Raw genomic sequence first — 14,841 nt, 5'->3', positions numbered from 1 at the left:
CTGGGCACAGTACACTATTTTTCTGATACGACCAGACAAAGTTTCACAATCAAAGTCATAACACCCGGAGCTACACCCCCCCCCCCATCTGTTTGTGTGGCGGATAGGACCATGATGACCCCTGAACTCCTCTGTGTCTTTTTCTGCAGCTAGAAAGGATTCTACCAAGTATGCTTATGATTACAAGTGGCAATACTTCTGTTCCTTCGCTACTTCTACGACAGAATCATCTTGTCCAGTGAGGATACTGACATCCTGCACTTCCTACTCAATCTCAGGGAAGGTAGACTTGCCTTTTCATCCATCAGTATCTACTTGGCTACGATTGTGGCACATCTGTTGATGTCCAGTCCTAATCAGATTTTGTTTACTGACCCAATTGTCAAGAAATTTCTCACGAGCTTAACTCACCTATACCCACCTCTATCGTCGCTGTGGTACCTGTCATTGGTCCTCTCTCAGTTAATGTGATGACCCTTTGAGCTGATGGCCTCTTTGGACACCTGTCTCTTGACACTGAAATCAGCCTTTTTAGTGGCCATTACTCTGTGAGAAGGGCTTCTGAGCTTACCGCCCTGCATCATGACAAACCATTCCTCATCTTCCACTGAGACAAAGTGATCCTACGACTAGACATCTCCTTTCTTCCTAAGGTAGTCTCTCAGTTTCACCTTAACCAAGACATTGTGCTGCTGACTTTCTATTCTAACCTACAATCTCCTAAAGAGAAATCACTACACTGCTTGGATATCCGTTGGGCCTTGGCATTCTATGTTCAAAGAATGGCATCATTTTGCCTTTCTGAAAGACTCTTTATCTGTCATGGAGGTGCCAGGAAAGGTCAAAAGGTGTTTTCCCACAGGTTTTCCAAATGGATTTTACAGACTATATGCTTGGTTTATGAAATGGCCAAATGTCCTATCCTGATGGGCTTGATGCTCTCTCTACCAGGGCGTCCACCTCCTCAGCAGCTCTTTTATATGGCGTTTCCTTGCCTGATTTATGCAAAGCTGTCACCTGGTCCCAACCTTCTACTTTTATTCAGCATTACCACTTTGATTGCAGGTCTCGGGTGGATGCTTCCTTTGGACGTGCTATCCTTTCTTCTGTTCTTCAGTGACCTGACTTGTCTACCAGTGTTACGCTTTATAGTCAGCCATTTGTGTGAGGCACAGAGACCACAATGAAGAACAGGTTGCTTAGCTGTAGCTGTGGTTCTTTGAGTGGTCATCTGTGCCCTCACACAACCTGCCCTACCTCCCCTCTCTTTTAGGTCTCTGTCTTACTTGTAGACTTCGAAACTGAGGAGGCAGTAGCTTGGCGGGCTAGAGCATGCATGTTAGGCAATGGGGGTGGGATATTTCCTGCCAGACTACTCAGATCTAGAATGTTCTGTTGGTGATCTCTGTGCAGGCACAGACCTATTTGTGTGAAAGCACAGATGACCACTTGAAGAACCACAATTACAGGTAAGCAACCTGTTCTTCATCCCCATTGGCTCTTTAGCCAAGCATATGCAGCAAATGTGTGAACCTAGATTACTTCCAGAATACATAATCAGTAGAGTAAAATTAACCTTAGGTGGTGCCTGAGATTGTGTGCCCCCCCCCCCCCCCACTAGCAGATTTTTTTTATTTAACCTTCGTAGGTTCTTGGAAGGAAAGTATTGGAAAGGTTTCTCTGTTATTAAACATGTTTGGTTTTTCATTTAATTTTTCTCCCCATTATTGGGCAATGAATAACCTAAACTACTGTTTAGAGAAAGAATCCGTTGAGTGAGTCTGCTTGGCAAGCTACACAAATCTGTATTCTTTGGCAGGTTTGGGGTGGTTGGAAGTTGAAACACAACTCATCCTTTTTTAGGGGTCATGTCTGACTAGGAGCATCTAGGTACCATGGCTGGCTATTAAGGGGAGGCAGGGGGGGAGTGATGATCTGCTACATTCAGGATGAATGGAAGGGCACAAGATGAAAATCCAGGTCAACGATGTTGCTCAACTGCTGTGATCTAAATTCAGTTTTTAGTCCTGACTGCACCAGTGGGGCTCTGGTTAGTCAACAGCTAGTTAAGCTCCATCAACCCAGATTTCATGGGCCTACTGCAGATGGGACCAATAATTTTATTTAAACCTATATAAATGTTTCTTTCAGTGTTATTATGATTAGATATTACTTTTTTGGGGTTTTAGCATTAAAACTCATAGCTGTGTTGGTCCAGATCAGTGTGCAAAGGGCTCTTGTAGCACCGGCTAGTCTCAAAGGTGTACATGTTCCTTTTGCATTGTCAAGTATTTGTTTCTTTGTACAACTTGTTTCTTTTTAAAATGGTAAATGGTCAGTGGAATAAATAAACTCAGTACACAACAGTATTATACAGTTTTGCATTGAAATATAGAAAGATGAATGAAATATGCTTATGATTCGATTATGTGCAGGTTTTTGTTTTAAACTTTAAACATTAAAGCTTGCTTGGAGTATAATATTTTATCTTTTGACTGTCCTGTTTGCCCATGTGGTATATTGAGCCGTGACCAGGTTTGTAGCACATCAGAGCCCTTGATCTTTACTGTAGGGTGGCTTTAAAAGCATTAATTATGCAGCAAAGTAAAACCTTGTATATTTTGAATTTTGGTTGGCTAGAGCTTCAGGTAGTTTCATGCTCATCCTATTCTTTATTTATGTTCAACAGATTTCCATTTTCAGCACACGTAGAGCAAAAGATATAAAGCAAATGCCATAGTTCATGAACTTATCTTTTGAGATTATCTGAATTCTTGTAACCTAAAGCATGAAAATTGCTTTAGTTGTATTGTTGTTGCAATGTACAGTTTAGCATGAATTTGAAGTGATTTTCAGTGGAATAGCTGTGGCTTTTTTGAGGAACAGTTCTTTTATCTTATCTAAAAGATAACTAATTAAAGCCATCATTGATAAACAGTGTAGTCAAATTGCACAAAGGTCAGTTGCATACATGTAATTGTAGTTCTCTGAGTAGTCATCTGTGACACACAATTGGGCTTTCCTATGCCTAGATAGTACCTCTTTCAGAGCATTCTATAGCATTCTGAAGAGTTTTGGCAAGGGGTCTGCCCATCCTTAGCAGCCCTGTATAAGGGGCTTCCTGCCAAAGACCACCACAGGATGCCGAAGCATCCATTCATGTGAACCTGCAAGACACGATGAGAGGAGGATGTACATGCTTGTGTGAGTTCACAGATAACCACACAAAGAATCCTCCTTCATGTTCTCTGTAACTCACATCTTGAAAGACTAGCAAACTACAAGAAGTAGGAGGAAAGAATATTGATGCAAATCATCTAACTTTACAGAAAAACATGTGTATAGTCAACAAGCATAAGCATAACAACCCCCTGCTCCAACATGTCATACAAGTACTCAGTAATACTGTACAATACAGACAAAAACAATACATTCTGGAAAGGAATGAACAAAGTACAGCCTTCTTAAATATCAGCTTGAGACCTTGAGTCCACTCTGTGATGTGAAATAAAAGTCATAAATTGGGACCAGTTAGTTGCATGGCAAATGTCCTTGATAGAAATACCAGCCAGGAAAGCCTGGGAGGAAACAACCACCCTGATGAAGTGGGCCTGAACCTGGTTTGGAGGGTCCTTTTGAGCCAGTTTGTCAAGTCAAGCAGATAGCTGATGCCACCCACTTTGAGAAATGTTGCAAGGAGATATGCCATCCCTTCCTTGTTGAGTAGCAAACAAACAGTATGGAAGAGGTACGGAATGCTAACACCCTCTGTACATTGAGGCAGTTCCACTGCCTCTTGCAGTCCAAAGTAGGGTTCTGAAACCAGGAGGGCAGTACAGTACAATGTCCTGGTTGAGGTAGAAGGATGACACCACTTTCTATGGTAAGAAAGTGATGATTGGTCCCAGCTCAACTCTGCTTGGAGTAGTTGGTTGACTGGCTGAACCAAAGGGTGTTCAGCAAGGGCTCTTCTTCATCCTGAAGGGAAGTGACCAGTGGGGTGCCACAGGGTTCTGTCCTGGGCCCAGTGCTATTCAACATCTTTATCAATGGCTTGGATGAAAGAATAGGGGGCATGCTTATCAAATTTTCAGATGACTCCAAATTAGGAGGACTAGCTAATACCCCAGAGGACAGGATCAAAATTCAATACAGAGAAATGTAAGGTACTGCACTTGGGGCAAAAAAATGAAATGAGCATACTCTCCTCAGGATAGGTGAAGAAGATTCATGAACCTCAGTTGCCTTGGCCACCATGGGGTGATCAAAATGCACCTCTCTTGATCCTGGCACATTTTGTGATTGTGGTCAGAAGAGGGAATTGAGGAAAGGCTTACAGTGCAAGACAATACAGACTGAATAAGAAGGCATCACCACATGACCTGCCCTGGCACACCCTGGAACATTACTCTGCATACTGAGTGTTTTGAGCCAAAGCGAAAAGGCCTAGCTTGAGAACACTCCATTGCTGAAAAGTGTTTCTTGTGGGTTTTTCGGGCTATGTGGCCATGTTCTAGAAGATTTTCTTCCTGATGTTTCGCCAGCACCTGTGGCTGGCATCTTCAGAGAATGCTTGGCTGGAAAAAGTGGGTCTATATATACTGTGTGAGCCTGGGAATGCAGGAGTGATTTGCATGTGTATTGTTCTGTGCTGATGGCAGGCCTCAGGCTGGGAGGCTAATGCAAAAGAGGATTAATGTCTGCTAATTGGTGATCATTATCTGCTGGGAAAGCCCCTGATTGTGAATGGTTTCCCATTTGCATTTGCTGAGTCCTTATTTTGCTATTCCTCAGGACTGGTAGCCAAATTTTGTTCACTTTAAGGATTTCTTCTTTCCGGTTGAGATTGTCCAGGTGTTTGTGGATTTCAATGGCTTCCCTGTGCATCCTGACATGATAGTGGTTGGCATGGTCCAGAACTTGGGTGTTTTCAAACTGTATTTTATACCCAGGATGGTTTGTGGCATGTTCTGCTACTGCTGATTTTTCTGGATGGCCCAGTCTGCAGTGTCTCTTGTGTTCCTTGATTCTTGTTTGCACACTGTGTTTGGTGATCCCTATGTAGACTTGTGCAAACAGGGACCACCAAACGCAGTGTGCAAACAAGCTGAAGATGGATGCTGAAGGTCCACTTCATCTCTCGATGTCAAAGAGCTATCGTGGTTTCAAGGTCTGCTCATACAGGAGAGCTTTAAGGCAACACTCTCTGTTGTATCTGGCCGTGGTGTTAACGCAGTGCATTATGCACACGAGGCAATGATATAGGACTCAAATACCAAAGGCATCTCAAGTGCACATCTCAGCCCAGAATCTTACTTCCATGTTTGTCACACCTCTTAAAATAAGCCAGTGGTACCAAGAAAGCCCCAAGGATTAGTGTGGCTCGAAGTCACTGCCAGTGATCAAGCCTCAGAAGATGTCTTCCAATCTGAGCAAGCAACTGCTGTTGCAGATGAGGCAATGCAGCTCCTTATATAGGGCTGCCAGAGAGGGGTAGGTCTACTGTCAAAATTCTTCAGAAAGTTGTAAAATGCTCCAAAAGAAGCACTGTGCAGGTACAGGATAACCCAGTTGCGTGAATCACAGAGACCACAAAGGAACAAAAAGTATCCCACAATTGTTTTATCTTCAAAAACATCTACACTGTCTTTGAATTCAGCAGCAAAGAATTCCTAGTACTGATTACTTAAACAGAACAAGAGTAGGGGCACCCACTGCAGCACAAGGCATAGGAATATGTGGTTAAAGAAACAGCCCAGCTCAGTATTTGAAATGTAGCCTATGTTTTTGTAGACTGAACATAAATGAAAATTGTTAGCATTTCTTGGAAACAGAATATATTTGAGTATGAAGAGTTCTAGGTTATTATTTTTTGTTATTTTTAAAATTATTATTATAAGTAAACAAGTACAGAACATGACACAACAATAATGCAAAATAAAACAATTCATCTCACAACTTTGAAGTATGTTGCGGGTCTCCTTCTTAGGTTCTGTTCAATGTAAGTGGTCATTTTAAACTCCAGTGCTGTCTTTGTGTACGTTTTGATAAGAGTGGTCAATCAAACAGTTGTAGATTAAAGATGTTAGTCCTGTGGTGTTTTGGGAGCGGGGAACATATCATGGCTCAAAAAAGGTAAATATCTAGGTGGTCCTCCTATTTTTCTGATGGAGATGATACCAACTAGCTTTTAATAGCTCTAGATCTAAAGTTAGTTTGTCAATTGTTTTTGGTTTGCCATTATGAAAAAGGTATTGAACAAAGAATACACCTTGATGTTCCCATCCCTGTAATTGATTGAATTTATCAGGAAAATAGAAAGATTTGTGGCCCAGGAAGGGACAAATAGGAGAGGGATCTGGTGCTAGAACTTGCTTCCATCTTGACCATATCTTTACTGATGTTTGTAGTCATAGGTTTTTAATTTCTTGCGGAGTAGGTTTGTTAAAGAACAAAGCAAGTTCGATTGATGGTGGGCCATTCATTTCCATGTTAACCCAGTTTATGCTCTGTTCTTTTTTAATGAAATGAAGGATTTGACTAAGTTGGAATGCTGCAAAATATAGTTCAAGATCAGCCATTTCTACCCCCCCCCCCCTTTTTGGAAGAGAGGTGTCGTGTGGATTTCCTGAATTTGGGCCTTTTATGGTTAAAAGCAACTGTATTGATGAGATTTTGCCAAAGTGAGTTTTATCTGCAGTGGTTGAAGTGGGATAGTTTGAAATAGAAAGGATAGGCAAGGAACAGTAAACATTTTAATGAGAGATATTCTGCCTAGTATAGAGAGTTTCAATCTTTTCCATTCTAATGTTTTAGAGATTAACCATTTAGTTATTTTTTTTGTAGTTTCTGGGGATTATCTGATTGAAATCTTTTGTAATGGTGATTCCTAGGTAAGTAAATCCTGAGGGTTTTAACTGGAGATTGGTAGCTTTTTGAATGTCTAGTTGCTCTTCATGAGCTAAGTTGAGACATAGCAATTTAGATTTTGAGTAGTTAATTCGGAAACCTGCAAAAGTATCAAAGGAGTTTAATATGGCGCGTAAGGTAGGGAAGGATTGTTTGGGTGTGTGTTTCTTGAAGGAATAAGAAATTTGGATGTACAGTGGACCCTCGCCTTATGCGGGGGATCCGTTCCGCCCCCCCACCTGTGTAAGCGAATTCCGCCTATGCTTGAGCCTTATTCACTTAAATGGGGCTTGTGCGTGTGGTTGTGCGGTTGTGCGCCATGGGCGCACGCCCCATTCATCTGAATGGGACGCACTGTGCCCTGCGCACTCCTGTGTGGCTTGAACACATACGCTCAAAGCGGTGTATAGCGTGCCTGTGTATAGTGTGCGTGCACTGTACTTGTTTGATTTGTTTTAGGATTTTCCCTCTCTTTTTTGCTGGTTGTCAACGTTATAGTCAATGACTCTCAGGGATGCCTTTGTAACACTATACTGGATTGTAAAGAGAAATTGGAACTTATTTTCCTATTACCCACATTATTTTCAAATTTGAGGGTTAGCATTTGAGGATCTAAAAAGTTCAGTTTTGCCACATTTTGATATTTTAACAGGTTTTTCCCTAAAAATTTGAAGAACAGTTGTGAAATGTAGATAAACACTCAATAACGTAACAATATAGATAGCAATTAACAGTGAACTAAGAATAGTATCAAGAGGAATGGAGGACAGGTGTCTCCCATTCTCCCGATCAGAGTCAAACTATATGATCTTCTCTGAAGGCATGGGGGCAAATAATATCTTTTCTTTGTAAGATATTATTTCCTGTCTTTTGGCTCATCTTGTGATTAATATTTTTATAATAGTTTCCTAAGAAGCAAGAAATGTCAAATTTTAAACCTTAAGAGTTTCATATAACTCTATATAGGCTTGTAGTATGCCAGGTAAATTAATAGCTGTGTAGACAGAAAAAAAGATAATTTAGGCCCGGCTGAAGCCATCAGTTATTAGCTGTGGAGAAATAGATACACCAAATTGCTCACCAGGTGTCCCTGTGTGGCTAGCTGCCTCTCTGGAATGAATCAGCACAAGGACAGAACCCTGTGGCACCCTGCTAATCACTTCTTTCCAGGATGAAAAAGAGCCATTGGTGAGCACCCTTTGGGTTTGTAAAGTATGTTCAAATCTTGTCTCGTGGTTTGCAACCCAGAATTATAACCCAGGATTTGTTTTTGGTTGATCATTCATGGCTTGTTTAGGCTGGTAAGCTAGGATTTCCAGTTCAAACAACATTACACAAACTCTTCCTCATTTGTATAGTGAGTATACTAGAAAAGTGGAAGTGCACCATGCCTTTTGTTCAAGATAAGCCAGAACTGACTAGAATATGGCCATTGAGAAGAAAGTTGCCAAGAATAAAGATGCACAGTGATACATAGGAAGCATAATTGCTTCTACTTTCAGCTTCCATTGCCAAATAAGAGAAGAAATCAGCTAGAAAATTTTTATGTGGATACTTGTGGGACATAAAGATAATGCTGTCTTCATACATAGAGTGAAAGACTCTATTCTAATTGTATTTCTTCGCTCATGCCAGTTTATCTTAAACACAATTTGTGTATGTTTATGATCAAATATCTTCCTAAAACAAAAATGGAAAGTTCCTACCACCTAGTACTCATAGCAGTATGAGATTAAAAGAGAATAATTAATAGGATGTCATATTTAAAAAAAAAACAGTTAATGGGGACGTGGCTAGCCAGCCAACATGGCACCTGCTTTAAAAAAAGGGCAGGGCTGGATCTCAACAACTTTCTCACAGTTGGGGTTAGTTAAGCAGAGATTGCATCTCTAAACAGCATACCCGATGCAAGGAACAAAATAATTTTTGGAATTTTACCCCCTCACTAAAAACCACAAAAATTTGCCAGAAGAACCACACTCACTGAGTGAAACTGCCATGCAGATCGAACAGAAGGAGCAAAGGAGGGGGAGGAGACCACATTCCAAATTTGGATCTACCTTTTGCTGAACTTGTGAGATTTCTTACCAGGTTCTTTGAGAGAACCTGGTAAGAGATCTCCAGAAAGACTGAGCTCTTGCACTATAACCTTTAGATGCACTAACCAGGCATATACATATGATATAGAAGAGACAGCAAATGCAGCTCTTCACTGGGAGACTTTACATGAAGAGAGAACACAAAAACTAGAGCAGCTAAATGATTACCTCCAAAACAAGATTGAAATCCTGGGAAATCAAGAGAAACGCCTGAACATACGCTTAAGAAGGGTTGTGGAACATGCAGAATGAAATGACTTACTCTCATTCTTGACTTGATCAATGGCATCTGCCCAGATTTGAGCCATCTGATATCAAAAGGTCACAGAGATCCTTAACCTCATATCGCAAATCAAATACTTTTCCACGGGACATCATTATTCGATTTGCTCACTATCAGAAGAAAGTGCAAATACTATCCAAACTCAATGGCATCTCTGATCTCACCTACCAAGGCCGCAAAATACAACCCTGAAAAAGAGGCACACCTTCAATCCATTCACAACCCTGCTGTAACAAGCAGGAGTGAAAAACAAGTAGGGATTCTCACTTAAACTAATCACTACTCAAGGTGAGACAACCATGTCTGTGACTTCTAGAGAACAAATGCTGCATGTCTGTGAAACTCTTGACATCAATGTCCTCTGTGAGTTAGAGAGAGAAATAAAGGAAGAAATTTCCTCCTCTAATCGAATGGCTGTAGCCCAAGAAAGCTCAAAATGGCAAACAGTCAAATGGAGAAAAGAAGGCAAGAAAGAAAAATAATCCACACCCTGAACTGAGAATTTTTATTTTGCTATTCATGAACAACTGGAATTCACATCACCATTTTGACAGTTCTTCTTTTTCAGCCTAGTTCGTTCAGCCTAGTTAGGCCTTCTCTGACAGTTCTTCAGCCTTCATTCTGGTGCTGCAGGGAAACTGTTTTCTACCAACACAGAGGCAATCCACCAAATGGCCGCCTGCTTATGTTTTTGTCAGCAGGACATTGGTATGAGGAGCTGCTTTTCTACAGCTTTAAAAGCCTTTGCCTTAACTCCAGGCCTGGTAGCTAAATGGTGAGGTTTGGCTGAATTCTGGACACCCCAATCTCTGAATTGTGGTCCCTGCACTCCCATCTACTATTCATCATACTAGATTGTGATACCTAGGCTCACCTCTCAAGCACAGTTCTCATCCCTTATTCTAATCATCATCATTACCTCCACACCAAAATGCCACCGCTCTCTGGACCAGATCACCAACAGAGGGAATTGCTAAAGGCCCCTTTAGTGGTGATTGTATACATTGAAGTTGATTCATTATATTGCTATTTTGCCTAACATTACTTACCAGTCTTTTATCTTGTAGCCCCAATATATGTACTCCTAGTACCTAAACAGTGTTTGAGATCCAGTTCCCCGCACTATCTACTGTTTTCTCAACCTCCCCCCCCCCCCCCCATTCCCACCTAAGGAAATCAGATATGCTTGTGGTGATCAGCTCCCAACTTTGGTGTGGAATCCTGTCCTTTTGGCGATGATGTTTTTTAAAGTTTATTATTGTTATATTTAGATATTTGCATTTTATATGTTGGAAAGGAATATTATTGGGGAAAAGCTTCTGTCAAACACCACTCACTCTGCTACAAGATTAGCAAATTGATGCAGATGTTTAAGCTCTTCTACTTAGATCTGGATAATCTTAGAATAGTCTCATTGAATGTTATAGGGCTGGATTCTCCCCCTAAACCCACCTGGGTTGCAAGTTATTTGAAAAAATTGCAACCCAGTATCATGGTTCTTCAGGAAGTGAAGTTGAAGGCTTTCATGGCTGGCATCCATAGTTTTTGTGGGTTTTTTGGCCTATGTGGTCATGTTCTAGAAGAGTTTCTTCCTGACATTTCGCCAGCATCTGTGGCTGGCATCTTCAGAGAATGCTTGCCTGGAAAGGAGTTGGATATATATATTGTGTGACCTGGAAAGGCAGGAAACTTACAGAAAAGGGATGGGAAATATCTTTTCTATCTCAAATGATCAAAACCAGTACACTGCTGGAAACTCCATGAAGGCTTGAGGGGTGGCAATCCTAACTGACAAAAAATGTCCCTTTATAGAAGAGCAAGTACTGTAATAAGAGGCCCAAATGATCGATATGTAATTCTGAAAGGCACCTTAGCAGGCAGGAAGCTCACTTTAGGTACTTTTTTTATTCTCCCAATAGTGAGTAGAAAGCTTTTTTGCAAAGCTTTATAAAAATCCTCCTAGACAATTCAATTGGCGAAATTATTATTGGCGGTGATGCAAATGAAGTTTTAAATTATAATTTATTTTAAGAAAATATGTGTCCAGATCTTACTTCTCTATATTTATTTATTGGCATTTAGATCTTGAATATCGGATGAATGCACGACAACAGCTATTAACTACAGCCAAGCGTTGGGATTCCACCTCTAAGACTATTGTAGAATTTGAGCCAAATGAGACTACTGAATTGGATAAGAGCCTTCTGATCAGATACCAAATTCCTCTTTCTGCTGACCAGCTATTTACCCAGTCTGTCTTGGATAAGTCATTGACCAAGAGTAACTATCAGTCACGACTGCATGATCTCCTTTATATTGAAGAAATAGCACAATATAAAGAAGTCAGCAAGTAAGTATTGTTTCTATTAAAGATTTCCTTCACTTACTGATCCTGCTATCATGTTCATTGCAGTCATTGCTATCTCAATTTAATTAGTCAGCCATAGTTTTTTTAAAATGATGATTTAGCAATGTGTCTTCAGTGACAGCTCTAGGGTTGCACTGGATTGAATCCAAAAGCACATGTGCGAAAAGACTACTTGTGCACAGTTGGATCACTAGGTTTGGTGTCACCTGGTGTGGTAACTCATGGTGTCACCCTCCCATTGACCTCCTCCATTACCACACCACACAGAATCTTTAGTAATGTTTTTTGTACTAATGTTACATATTAATCGCAATTCCTGTATATTACTGAATGTAATCGTAATAGTTGTGACATAAACAACCAGCAAAATTAAAATTATACCTTTAAGTTACAGTATCATACACATACCCTAATTGTGTTTACATATACATATACATAGTTTCATGTGGTTGCAATGAAAATTTGGTAAAATGTGATGTTTTAAAAATAGATTTTTATTTATTTTTTAATTTAAATATTTAAAATTTAAAAACTGAGGTCTCTCCTTTCTCCTCCAAATCATCTCTTCAGCATTTTAAAGGGAGAAATGCCACAGCTTGTTTCTGCCCAAAGTCAGATGTTTGGGGAGCAGTGGTGACACCCCCCCCCCTTTTAGGATGTCACCTGGTGCACTCCACATCCCCAGCACTTTATAGTGACGCCACTGCTTATGCAGTGGCATTTATCTATCTATCTTTTGTAGAGTGGCATCTTCTATTTCTTAAGATTCTAGACAGGCTATTTATTCAAGGAGGTGCACTGAACCCCCCCCCCCCCCAATTTGCCCTGGTGATAATCAAGACCACATGCTCTTCCAGAAGATCTGCCAGTGAGGCTTTTGGAAGCTACATTGGGATACGAGGGTGGGAGAACATCACTACCTTCTGCTTCCACAACTGTGGCTCCAGCCTCCTGTTCCTGGAATCTAGATATGTATCCCTTTGTTTCTTTATCCCCCTAAATCAAATACAACATCAGGGAAGTCTAGAAAATATGTTAGCCTACTAAAAGCAATAACAGCTTTTTAAAAACATGAGCTGCCCTGGAAGTCAATAATTCATGTAGATGATTGTTTATGCTGAATATTTATTTAATACACACACACACACACAAACACAGGGCCCTTAGTATCTGCTGGGAGTTGGTTCCAGGCCCTCCCCATGGATACCAAAATCCATGGATACTCAAGTCCCATTATATACAATAGGCTAGTGAAATGGTGTCTCCTATACAAAATGGCAAAATCAAGGTTTGCTTTTAGGAATGTGTATATTTTTGAAAGAGAGCTCCCATCACTAGTCCCAGCTTCTGCCTACCTAGCAGTTGGAAACCATGAAAAACTGCAAGTACCGTATTTTCCGGCATATAAGGCGACAGGGGGTATAAGACAACCCCCCACGTCGCCCGCCGGCAGCATCCCTGGACGCCCCTGAGGGGGTCTCATGCCGGCTGGAGAGGCCTAAGAGAGGCTCCTCGGCGGCTTGGTTCTCGACGCCATTTTTTTAAAAAAAAAAGCAGCGGGAAAGCGGCTCCAGAGCCAGCCGGGCCGAGGAAAAGGGCTGGCCCCTTACTCCTCTGTTCCGCTGCCGAGGAAAAGGGCTGGCCCCATACTCCTCCGTGCCGCCGCCGCTGCCGCCGGGGATCCTCCAGCGGCTTCAGAAGTCCTCCGCGGAAGCCGCTGGAGGATCGGAGGATCCCTGGTGGTGGCGGCGGCGCAGAGGAGTAAGGGGCCAGCCATTTTCCTCGGCGGCGGTGTGGAGGAGTAAGGGGCTGGCCATTTTCCTCAGCCCGGCCGGCTCTGGAGCTGCTTCTCCGCTGCTTTTTTTAAAAAAATGGCGAGAGCCAAGCTGCTGAGGAGCCTCTCTTAGGTCTCTAGAGAGGCCCTCTCCAGCCAGCACGAGTGTCTGCTAGCTGGGAGAGGACCCAGCAAGGACCCCAGAGACAGTGAGGTGGCTATGCCATTTGCCTGTCCCTGGGGTTTAATTCCGATGCATAAGGCAGACTTTAAAAGTTGCCTTATACGCCGGAAAATACGGTAGATAAATAGGTACCAATTCAGTGGGAAGGTAACAGCGTTCCATGCAATCATGCTGGCCACATGACCATGTATTTATCTTTGACAACATTGGCTCCCTTGGCTTATTAACGGAGATGAGTACCACCCCTACAGTCAGACATGTCTAGACAATCTTGTTGAAAGGGAAACTTTACTGAGAACCTCTAGTCAATGAATCACAAACCACACTAGTCCTTTATATTTTACCTTTTACCTTTATATTTTTTGAATATTTTCAAGCCATGGATGGTTCAGTCTGTGGATAAATATATCATTGGATATGGAGGGCTGACTCTCTTCAGCCACAAAGGCTCTGAAAGCAGCTTACAAATCATTAATTTGACTGTTCTCTGCCCTGAAGCATACAATTTAAATAAGGCATGCCATACAAGGAAAAGGGAATGGCAGTGGGGAAGGGGATTAAGTCCAGCAAATACTGCCTCTTCTTCCCTTTCTTAGTGGCCAGGGCTATGGCAGTTGGGTTGGAGGGAGGGCCTTTCATCTGTTTCTGGGTCTGGGCATGATAGAGCACAGGTGAGGGCAGACACAGTTGGGAGGGGGCTTTCATCTGTTTCTAACAATGGTCTTAACAGAAACCCTCCTTTATGTTATTGTTAAAAGCAGTCCTGTTCAAAATGGTGGTTCATGGACTGGTGTTGGTTTGTGATCCATTGGCTAATAGTTCACCATGAGTTTCCAGCAAATAAACAGTTGTAACCAATGGGCACAAATATGGTACAGGTTGGGGGGAAAACCCATTGATTCCTCACATCAGCTAAGTTGAGATAACACTGATCTAAAACAACCTCCCCACCCTAATTCATTCCTTTATAATTTTATAACTGCTAAATACCTGAGTGTTGTAAAGTATGTCTATTGTTATACACTGTAAACTCATTTAATTCAATATGATGCCCAATATGGATTTACTTAAATGCTGACTTGAAATTAAGATGGTGCTTCTAACCTCAGCAAATAGCCAGCCCCAATCGGTGTTTCAGTGCAAGATAGCACATGAACAGGAATAAAAATACACACCTTTTAAAATGGGACCATGGACACATTAAAGGATGAGATCTATACCAGG

General features: G+C 41.6%; 1 protein-coding gene across 3 annotated transcripts in view; it reads left to right on the top strand.

The window, feature by feature from the left end:
- HELZ (helicase with zinc finger) overlaps positions 1 to 14,841 on the top strand; it is a 183,029-nt gene that overhangs the window by 60,646 nt on the left and 107,542 nt on the right. For all 3 annotated transcript variants that reach the window (XM_089540895.1, XM_089540888.1, XM_089540904.1), the window contains one exon: positions 11,374 to 11,641. In XM_089540895.1, the coding sequence (XP_089397021.1) occupies positions 11,374 to 11,641 (268 nt within the window). The remainder of the gene's footprint in view (positions 1 to 11,373; positions 11,642 to 14,841) is intronic.

The sequence above is a fragment of the Sceloporus occidentalis genome, unplaced genomic scaffold, assembly GCF_023333645.1.
Source record: "Sceloporus occidentalis isolate IW3139 unplaced genomic scaffold, rSceOcc1.0.p SCAF_1, whole genome shotgun sequence".
NCBI classification, from domain to species: domain Eukaryota; kingdom Metazoa; phylum Chordata; class Lepidosauria; order Squamata; family Phrynosomatidae; genus Sceloporus; species Sceloporus occidentalis.
Note: the sequence above shows the minus strand (reverse complement) of the source record. Positions and strands in the feature narration are given on the sequence as shown.